Raw genomic sequence first — 11,119 nt, 5'->3', positions numbered from 1 at the left:
TCTCATGCAGGACCGGCTCCAGGTTTTCTGCCACCCCATGCGGCGAAAAAAACCCAAACAACAAAAAACCACAATCGGCGGCACTTCGGCGGCAGCTCAATCATGTTGCTCCATTCTTCAGCGGCAGTTCGGCGGCGGGTCCTTCACTCCCTCTTCGGCAGCAGTTCAAAGAGGAAGAGAGGGACTGAGGGAACCGCCGCCGAATTCCCGCCAAAGACCCGGACGGGCCGCCCCAATAGCAGACAGAGTGTCGCCCCTTTGTATTGGCCACCCCCAAGCACCTGCTTCCTTAGCTGGTGCCTGGAGCTGGCCCTGGTCTCATGGAGTTCAAAGTGCAGAAGTATTTGCAGGATCAGGGCCTGTGCCTTCTAAACATGCCTTGACAAAAGAGGCTGTCACTATAATAGTTCTAAAAAGAAAAAAAAAGGCTTTTGCACTGTTGCCTTCAGAGCTGGGTGGTCGTAGTGTGGCAACTGCTGGCCAGAAGCCCAGCTCTGAAGGCAGCAGCAGCACAGAAGTAAAGGTGGCATGACATGATATTGCCACCCTTTTTTCTATGTTGCTGCTGGCGGCGGCGCTGCCTTCAGAGCTGGGCTCCCAGCCAGCAGCCATAGAACTTCCTACAGTCCGGGGAGGTTCCCAGAGGTGGGTGTGACCTGTGCAGAGGAAGAGGAAGTCCCATCCCTTCCCACCCAAGCCAGAATTAGCAGCTGGAGCCCAGCGCCTGGTAGAAGCCCCCGCCCAGGGCTCCCACAGCCCAGCCCCTCCCCAGCTCCGGGACCAGTGCTTGGGGGTTAAAGAGGCCTTAGTTGGGAGGGGGAGGGGTGAGACCACAGTGCCCTCCTGACCACGGCACCCTGGGAGGTTAACCCACATCGCCCACTGTAAGGCCAGGCCTGCTTCCCTCAAAAGTCATGACCCCACCCATACTATGCCACTCCTACTTCTGCACTGGTGGTGGTGGACGCCTGGCCAGCAGATGCCACTTTCTGGCTGCCCAGTTCTGAAGGCAGCACAAATGTAAGGGTGGCAATACCGTGACTACCCTACAATAGCCAGATTTCACAGGGGAGACCAGATTTCACGGTCCATGACGTGTTTTTCATGGCTGTGAATTTAGCAGGGACCCACCTAGAGGTATGTGGAATTGTTAAGACGGTCAATAACCAACCATAAGTCAGTATGGAATATGATTATTTAAAAACTGCAGTTAAGTATTTACAAAATAGTCCTTAGCTGACTAAACTCTCATGGCCTTAGTAAAATATTTTTAAAAATCTAAGTTTTAAAAAGAAGTAAACTCTCAACTACAGTAAACTAAGTTGAAGTAAAAACAGGTCTGCTTTAAATACACAAAAAAAACAAAAAGGACTTAACAGTTAAGGCTGAAATTTAGGATAACCCATTGTCATTCACACTCACCAGTACAACCTTTTTCTCTGCTCTTTTCAACAATTCAAAGGTGAATTATGAATCAAACCATTAAGCTAAATTTTCAGATTTAACTCTAACTTTCTTTTGGTTTTTGTATAGTACTGGAAAGATTATTATTTCCTTACCAACACCATCCGTTATTGCTAGAGTGAAAGTTCACAGTGCTCTTGTTTTGTCCAATAAAGTTGGACATGGTTTTAGAAAAACACTAATTACACAATTTGCTACAATACTGTAATTGTATATTTTGTTGAAGACACCATTGCACTGATCTGCTTTGTATCATACTGTATTAATTTAAACTGCCTTTGAAACAGTCTTGAAAATGTATTGTATGTATAAATTAGGTGTGAATATACACATACAAACACAAAATACATATTCCTTACTAATTAATATTACTCTGTTTAATTTCTAGTGCAATTATTTAATCATATCTTTACACTTTACAATTGTGAAGAAAGGTAGGCACAATAAGTAATGTTGATTCTACATGATACTTTATTATAGTCTAGTGCGCCATAATGCACTGAATTTACTATCACACAATACAATATGATACAAGTCAAGCTCACAGTTTGTCTCCTGTAAAGGGTGACAGTGCACTGAAGTGTAGTAAATAAGGTCCTAAGTGCTTAATTTAAACAAATAAACAATTTCTGTAACTTTACACAATAGAAGAGGAGGTTACTTACCCTCGAGATGGGTGGTCTCTATCTGTATTCTGCAGAGGGTTTATGCATGCATGTCATGTGTCAGGAGCCAGAAAATTTGAAAGCAGTAGTGTCCTTTGGTCCGCACATGCGCCCTTCCCTTGCCTCATGGATTTGTCCAAGGCAATAAAGGGTGGAGCAGACCGACCGTGTCTCCAGTTCCTTCTCCACCACAAATCAAATAGATCACAACAGAGGGGCAGCAGAGAGGAAAGTGGAATACAGATAGGGACCCACATCTCAAAAGAACCTCCAGTTACAGGTAAGTAACATGTTCTTCTTCAAGTGATAGTCCTTATTGTATTCCACTGAGCGTGAGAGTGTGAGGAAGAGGAAAAATAAGGTCTCCAGTGTGCCTGAGGTGGGTTGTTATGACAGAGAAAACCTTGGTGAAGACCCGGGGAGCAATGGTGCGTCCAAATGGTAGAACCCCGCATTGAAAATGCTGAGGATCCAACATGAACCTCAGGAATCTCCTGTGGGTTGGATGGATGTCTATATGAAAATAGAGCCGTAAACCCACATGCCTTTTTCTAGAGAAGGTATGATGGCTGCTAAGGTAACCATACCAAATTTGGGCTTGCAGATGAAGCGGCTGAAGTGCCGTAGGTCCAGGATTGGTCTCCAGACACCCTTTTTCTTGGGTACCAGGAAGTAAGTGGAATAACCCTGTGCCCTGATAGTTTGAAAGAATGTGCTCTATTGCTCCCCTTTGCAGTAAAAAGAGTCTATTTTTAGGGCAAGGATGCTGTCATGAGAGTGGTCTCTGAAAAGGGATCAAGGCAGGGGATCTGGATGAGGTAGTGCGGTGAACTCGATTGTATAACCATAGTGGATGTCATCCAGGACCCACTTATCAGTTATTGCACTCCAAGCTGGTAAGAAGAGTGCTAGATGACTCCCAAAGGGGATGGGTTGGCTCCATGGCAGAGGGCCTGGTGGTTGACGGTTCTCTAGTGGTACACAGAAATATCACTTCTGAGCGGATTGCATGTAAGATGATGAAGCCTGAGAAGCCGGGTCTGGAGGGTGGGATTTGTTGGGTCTTCTGGCACTTACAATGAGGTTTATATGGCCTCTGATGGAAGAACTAGGGAGACGTGAATCACTGTAGGGGGTGGGTAGTAGAATTTTTCTTGCGTTCAGGTGTATAGATACCCAGCAATCTAAGTGTGGCTCTGGAATCCTTGAGGGGATGGAGAGATTTGTCGATTTTCTGATTAAACAGGTGACTCATCAAAAGGAAAGTCCTCAATAGTATTCTGCCATTATCTGGGAAAACTGCATGAGTGAAGCCATGATTCCCTTCGCATGACAATGCCTATGGCCATCGAGCATGAGGTGGTATCTGCAGCATTCACAGCCAACTGAAGCACCATTCTAGCCACCAGCTTACCCTCCTCCAGGATAAACTGGAAACATGCTCAATCTTGCTGAGGCAGCTTTTCAATAAAGTCCTTCACTTTGCCATCATTAATTGGCCAGCAAAGCCTGGTAGTTTGAAATCTGGTAGTTTGCTGAAGAGAAGACCTTGCATCCCAGGAGCTCTAAATGTTTGCCCTGATTATCTGTCGGGGTGGAGCACAGATGTTGTTGTCTGGAGCGTTCCGTTGCTGCTTGCACCACGAAAGAATTGGGGTAGGGAAAGAAAACTCCGACCCCTGGGTTGGTACGTAGTATCTCTTCTCTGTGTTCATGTGGCCGGGATATGCCAAACCATTCAAGCTGGCTGAAGAATAGCATTGTTGATTGGTAGGGCAACCCTGCTCAATACCAAGGAATGAAAGATGTCCAGGCGCTGATGCAGTTTGTCATGTACTTCCTCCAGTGGACTATGCAGCTCATCCGCCATCCTTTGCAGAAGTTCTTGGAACTGGCAAAAGTCACCAGGAGACAAAGGGGAGGCTGAAGTGACTGCAGCATTTGAAGAGGATGAAGGGAAGCATTCCTGCTCTGGCAGTACCGTTGGAACAGGACTGAGCGTTCATCGTCCATAACTTGTTCAGAGCGTCTCTCAAGGGTGCCCTAACCGGGAACAGAGGCAAAGCCTCCCTCGTGGAATAAGCAGGTTCTGAGAGTAGGTACTGAGATCAGGACCCTCAATAGGGCCAGAAAGACTGATTGAGTGGATGTTGCGAAGGGCCCCAGGGTGAAGGACACCAGTGGCTTCTCTGTTGTTGGGGGAGGGAGGGTATTGCCACGCCACTGACAGTCCTTTTGGGTACTCATACTGGCAATAGGGAACGAGCGGCTCTTGTGCTCCGTCGGAATCCAAGGACAATGAGAACTCAGATCCTGGTTCCAATGGCAGTACCATCAGAAACATGCAATCCACAGAAGGAGGCATCCAAGTGGGGAAAGACTGTGGCAAATGCCAGACAGAAGATCAGCCTTCTCTAGGTGCAGGTGGCAGAGGAAGATGCGAACATCTTGGTTCCCCCAGGGCAAACTGCTCATGTGACTCCGGTGCTTTCTCCAAGCATCCCAGCATCAACGGTACCTGTTCTGTAGCCAGCACCAGAGCAGAGGACTGTCCAGGAACTGGTGGCTCCCTTGTCTTAAGGGCAGCTGACACTGAAGGCATGTGCAGCTTGGTTCTCTGTACCAGCAGATCTGTTGGTCTGCACAAATTTTGTGTCAAGCATGGGTGCCTTGGAACAGGCTGCTTCTCTGTGGCTGGAACTCATGGAAGGTGCATTATTCTTTTTTGGCTTGGAGGAAGACTTACTGCCATGCTTATGTCCATGCTTCCTTGCCTCCCGACTAGGCCCTGGCATGGGGTCCATAGCAGCGGTACCACCAGAGCCAGGTTCAAGCTCCGAGGCCAGAGGCACACTACTAGGTTTCTCAGGCAGATGTACAGGGGTGGGTCACTGGACTGGGTCCAACTGCAGCATCATGGTAACCTCCATGAGGTGCTTCTTGAGGAGGAAAGCCCGGCCTTCTCAGGTATGATTTGAGAAGGACTGGCAGATACTGCTGATAAAATATGGGCTTCTCCCAAGCAGCGTTGGTGCTCATCGCTGATGGAGAACAAAACGGGGGCAGGAAGCACAAATCTTGAATCCTGGCATCTTCGGCATAATCCAGCACCGGCGTGTGACTGCTGGGGACTAGAAAAACAGATTCCCCCAAAGTCCAAATCCTACAAAAACTATTACTAAAAACTTAACTACCTAAGAAACAGTAATAACAGCAGAATACAAAACTAACTATAGACAATTTCTAAAACATTTTTCTTTTAAAAGTGCATCAGAGATGAGAGGACACTATTAGCTCTGACTTGGACCATGCAGCTGTGAGAAGGAACTGGATATGCAGTCCGTCCACCCTGCTCTTTATCACCTAGTACGAATCCATGAGGCAAGGCAAGGGTGCATGTGCAGACCAATGGACACTACTACTTTCAAACTCTCCAGCTCCAGACGCATGGCACACATGCAAATTCTCAGTGGAATTCAATAGGGACCATCACTCGAAGAAAAACAGTGCAATATATAGTGTGCCCATATTCCAGCAACATGAAATTAGTTTGTTGCTACAGTAGTTTATTACTGGACTTTCAATTAATTGTATCTGCAGTTCTGGCATATCATCTGGATTTTGTATAAACACCTTCCGTTCACACTTTTTCCTCAGCCGATTCCCAGTTGTTGGGTAAGTAAAAGTTTGTTGTTGTTTTATTGGCTAGCTATCTCCTGGTAAAACAAGACAGCCTTCTTCCAGAGGGCCATTTCACAGTGCTGGGGAGACCCTTATCTCCCAGCTCCTAACTTTGGAAGAAGCTAGTTCTGGCTTCTTCTGAAAAGACCCTGCTGTGATTTTCTGCCTCTTTTCAGTAATCCCTGAAATGATTGTAGAGTTCAAAAATGTCCTCCTGGGTTTCCTCCTAACCTTTAGCTTTTTAGCATCAAGTTTTTCCTTTTTGAGGTGCTTTCCCAAAGTAGGTTTCCTTGTTTGATGCCTATGGATGGAGAAGACAGAAGAAGATTTTTGGGCACAAGAGGAGAGCTCCCTTCTTATCTGCTCTTTTTTTTGCTTTTTAGTTCTGGATGCTTGTTTGCCTGAGGCTACTCTACTTCCTCTTCTCACAAGGCCACAATTGACAGACATGGGTCCTGAAGCCTTTTTGGAAAAACCTGGTTCTCTACTAGTGCCTTCTTTCCTCTTCCACATTGTCTTTGAATTCTCCCTCTCCAATCGTTCACTCCTGATTGACTTCAAAGGTGTTTTGGCAACCCTGCTATTAACTGGGGTTAATCTAACATCTCCTTCTATCTGAGACTGATGGGAGTTGAAAGGTGAAATGACTACGTGTTTATAGGACTTCTCTGAGTGAACAAATATCGGAAAATCAGACCTTTCTGTGGAAATGGAAGCTCCCTCTGTCCTCAGACTTGAATTCATATCATTCCCTTTAACTGGATCTGACAGGAAAGTCGCTGAAGAAGAACTATAGAAGCCTGGCCAGTTGAAGAATTTAGATGGTGTACATTCTTTCTGTGTATCAGATAATTTCTGTGTGTTTGCATCAAAGCTTAGACTCCTAAACAGTTGTCGAACATGGGAGGGCTTTTTGGCTTTTTCTCTAACTGTGCTCTTGGGAGGTGTTTTCAGAATTCGATTTGTCAGTGGGTCATAATACTTAAGAGAACATTGTTTGTATCTGTACCTTACAGAATCCTTGCTGTCTGTGGAGCTGTGATTTCTCCTCATTTTGGGAACATCTATGGGTTTGCCTTTATATTGTTTAATCTCTGGACATGAAAGGACATAAACAACTGTCTTGGGCTGCAGAGGGCTCATAATTTTGGTATATGCTTCAGGAAGCTTGAGGGCACACAGTCTGGTCTTCATATTTGAAATTCTTTCATTCTCTGACCAAATAGTGTTTGCTTTCTGATCCGGTGGATCAGGCTCCTTTCTAATGATTTTTCTTTTTACTATTGGATAGTTCACTAAACTGGTTTGGGTTCCATGGCTGACTTTGACCACTTGGCATCTTGAAGCAAGGCGCCACGTCCTCTTTCTAGGCATTTGAAGTATTTGTGGGTTGCATAGTGCATCAGAGGCCAAAAGATTATCAAAATCAGAACCACCACTTATAGCATCATTCAATTCTGGCAATGCTTTAATCGATGAAGTTTCTGTTCTGTTACCTGTAACAATGTCACTCTTCCTTTCATCTTTCTGCTTCTTCTTCCTCATCCCCTTCCCTGTACAGTTGGCAGAGGGTTCACTATTGAAATGACAATGGAAACGACCTTCCTTGAAATCACGCACAAGTGCTTCAATTTTTATATCATCTTCATACATTATCTGGGACCACGTCTTTCCCACAAAGGAAGGAGGCACATGAGGCAGAGCTGGAAGAACTGGTTCCTCATTATGAATTATTATATCCTGTTTTGCTGCTTCTGTTTGCTCCACTGAACCACCTTTTAGAACAGAACTAAGTTGAGTTTCATAGTTCCTATCTTCCAGGTTTACTTGGACCTCTTTTAGGAATTCTATATCCTTTGTAGCTGCCTTGGGTAGGCCTGCTCCTGAGCAAACAGGTGCCTCACAATCAAAACTCATTTCAGAACCCTCTAGACTATTGTGATCCAGAAGTGATGAAATATTTAAATAGGAATTACTCTCTTCATCTATGCAAGACAACTCATTAGGTGGAGCTCCATGGCAGTACTTCAGAATGACTTCTTCAATTATCTCATCTACTGAAGTTTCTTCAACCCTGCTCACCTTCATGTCTTTGTATCTTGTTAAATGTGGGGATGCCCCAAAACTTAGTGAGTTGCTAGTACCCACAAGATCCCTGAGACAGAAGTCAGACACCAAAGTTTCATCCTGAGATTGTAAACCATCTAGTTTAAAAAAAGATTGACCTGAGATAATATATGAAGTGTTGCCTTGGCTGCAGGTAGGTCTCTGACGTGAAAATGAAGGGTTTTTTGGGTGGACTGATGCCAGAACAGGATTAGGATTTGTGTTTAATGATCCATCCTTGTGGCATACATCCTTCTGAATGTGATCATATCTGCTACTTGGAATCAAATTTGATGTTGCTGAGTACCTAATATTTTTTGCAATTACAGGGCTAACAGGAGAACTGTGACATAAAGGGGTGCTATGCAAATGGTGAGATACTGGGCTCACATCTGTAAACTGGCCATCATGGCTACTATTTGCAATCTGAGCGCCATCCATTAGTGTATGTTTTTTCTCACTGCTACAGATGTCCAAAGTTTGCTGAGATATTTCTAAGATGTGTTCCTGTCCCATCTTTAGTTTTTGGATAAATGTCTGTGGCACAGAAATTGACTTTATGCCCTCCTGAGATCTGCAAGGAGAAGGGGCGCATGCTTTAACAATGGATTCACTGTTTGTGCCAGGCATCTCCCGTATGCTTCTTACCACCTCTTTCTCCTCCTCTTCTGGAAGCAGGAAAACATCCTGGGGAGCCATTGGGGAGATGGGAAATGGCATGTCATCATATGTTGGTCTGGAAAAAACAAACTGTATAAATGTTGTAAATACATATAAAGTTTTTCAAACAAAAGAATTAAGAGTTACATAACCATTATTAAAGTATAGTGCATTAGGACTAAGAACAAACTGAAATCACTACCTACAGTACTTTACAAAGTAAAGCTTCAAGAAAAGAAAGGAAACAAAGACAATGTTCCATAAAGCACCCCAAAGAAAGAAGACAAACTGGGCATTTGTCTGATTCCATAAAGCAGGGGTGGGCAAAGTTTTTGGCCTGAGGGCCACATCTGGGTATGGAAATTGTACTGTGGGCCATGAATGCTCACAAAATAGGGGGTAGGGATGCACGAGGGGGTGAGGGCTCCGTATGGGGGTGCAGGCTCTAGGGTGGGGCAGAAATGAGGAGCTCAGGGTGTCGGAGGGGGCTCCGGGGGGGGCAGTGGGTTGTGGTGCAGGGGGGTTGGGGGAGGGCTCCGGCTGGGGGTGCGGGCTCTGGGGTGGGGCCGTGGATGAGGGATTTGGGGTACAGGAGGGGCTCCATACTGGGATTGAGGGGTTTGAAGGGCAGGAGGGGGATTGGGGCTGGGGCAGGGGGTAGCGGGGGGGCTCTGGGGTGTAGGCTCCGGGCAGTGCTTACCTCAAGCATCTCCTGGAAGCAGCGGCATGTCCCCAGCTCCGGCTCCTACGCGGAGGCACGGACAGGCAGCTTTGCGTGCTGCCCTGTCCACAGGTGCCGCCCCCGCAGCTCCCACTGGCCGGGAACTGTGGCCAATGGGAGGGGCAGGGCTTGGAGCAGGGGCAGTGTGTGCGGAGCCCCCTGGCTGCTCCTATGCACAGAAGCCAGAGGGGGGACATGCCACCTGTTTCCTGGGAGCCATATGGAGTGGGGCAAACCCCGGACCCTGCTCCCCGGCGGGAGCTCAAGGGCCAGATTTAAAGGTCTGACAGGCTGGATACGGCCCGCAAGCCGTAGTTTGCTCACCCCTGCCATAAAGGATCAGGTAGATATTATTTTCACTCTCTCCTAGCAAGGAGCTTTTCAGAATGGCTAAAAACACATTAGTATCATTATTCTACAAGTGATAGCAGAGAAAGGGAAGAGAAAATCTTTTTCTTCTTTTAATCCCATTGATTTATAAAGAACAGTTAAGTTATTTTAATGTATAGTTGATCTACTAATCATTCTGCTATACAGAGCTTTATAAGCATCTTTGTACATAAATTCTCTTCTTTTAAAGAGTGGTTCTCTGAAATATGACTCTGCAAATATCATCATAGGGTTCCATAGAGGAAAAATCTGTGGAATAAGGAGCAAGCATTTCTACCTAGCCACTTTTCATTGTACAATCTCACCATAAGGATTTACTCCAGTACAGACATTAAAATGTTTGCTGATTGAAAGTTGGCAGACAAATTCTCAGCGTGGGAGGACTATTGCCTTCAACAGTAAAACATTCGGGTTGGCTATTTTTTCAAAATTATATTTTTATGTAACAATCAAAACGTTTATATAGCTCAAAAGTGTTTCAATTTTGAAATTAAAAAAGTACATGTCATTAATTCATTAAAAAACAAAGTCTAATTATCCTGTTTAGAAACATGCAATTTCTTTAATCTAAGCATTTATAAAGATTTTAACATGTACAGTAGTAGATATACCTCACCAATTAATCATTTTATCTTTTTTTTTTAAATCTACTTTTAAAATGCTAAATATGGATCCATGGATCAATCCTTCACTCCTTATAACAGCAAACTCTAGAGTTTTGCCCAAGTAAGGAGTGCATTTGGTCCTTACATGGTCAGCAAGGCCTACTATTAAGAAAGGTTCATGTCCAAAAGCAACAAACTTTCAGTACTGAAATGCATATCTACCTGGGACACAGTAGAAGATCTAAAGGAACTGGTAATACTGACTAGTTAAGTAATACACATTAATTTGTAATATGCAAAGAGCTTATTTGGAAGGGAGATAGGCTCGTATGGAGAGACATAACAGTCTTTGTCCATGCAGGTCTGGCCAGGTTGAAGGCGTACTACACTCTCACAGGCCTTGGGAGGCAGGCCTGTCCTCGCTTACAGACAACCCCCCAACCTGAAGCAAATACTCACCAGCAACTACACACCACACCACAGAAACACTAACCCAGGAACCAATCCCTGTAACAAATCCCTTTGCCTACTCTGTCCCCAACTCTAGCGACACCATCAGAGGACCCAACCACATCATCAGGGGCTCATTCACCTGCACATCTACTAATGTGATATATGCCATGATGTGCCAGCAATGCCCATCTGCCATGTACATTGGCCAAACCAGACAGACAGTCTCTACGTAAAAGAATAAATGGACACAAATCAGACATCAGGAATGGTAACATACAAAAGCCACAAGGAGAACACTTCAATCTCCCTGGACATTCAAAAATAGATTTAGATTTATCCTTCAATAAAAAAAACTTCAAAAATAGACTTCAAAG

The 11,119-nt window shown here is 45.0% G+C and overlaps 1 protein-coding gene across 1 annotated transcript; it reads right to left on the bottom strand.

The window, feature by feature from the left end:
• Nucleotides 1-1,531: 1,531 nt before the first annotated feature.
• On the bottom strand, nucleotides 1,532-8,615 carry LOC123378739 (DBF4-type zinc finger-containing protein 2-like). Its single transcript, XM_045032860.1, has one exon. It carries the CDS (start codon nucleotides 8,613-8,615, stop codon nucleotides 5,883-5,885), a length of 2,733 nt encoding a protein of 910 aa, XP_044888795.1. The 3' UTR covers nucleotides 1,532-5,882.
• Nucleotides 8,616-11,119: the final 2,504 nt, after the last annotated feature.

This window comes from Mauremys mutica, chromosome 10 (assembly GCF_020497125.1).
Source record: "Mauremys mutica isolate MM-2020 ecotype Southern chromosome 10, ASM2049712v1, whole genome shotgun sequence".
NCBI classification, from domain to species: domain Eukaryota; kingdom Metazoa; phylum Chordata; order Testudines; family Geoemydidae; genus Mauremys; species Mauremys mutica.
Note: the sequence above shows the minus strand (reverse complement) of the source record. Positions and strands in the feature narration are given on the sequence as shown.

Excerpts from the sequence above, each read along its gene's own strand:
- LOC123378739 (XM_045032860.1), bottom strand. The coding sequence starts at position 8,615 with ATGGCTCCCCAGGATGTTTTCCTGCTTCCAGAAGAGGAGGAGAAAGAG.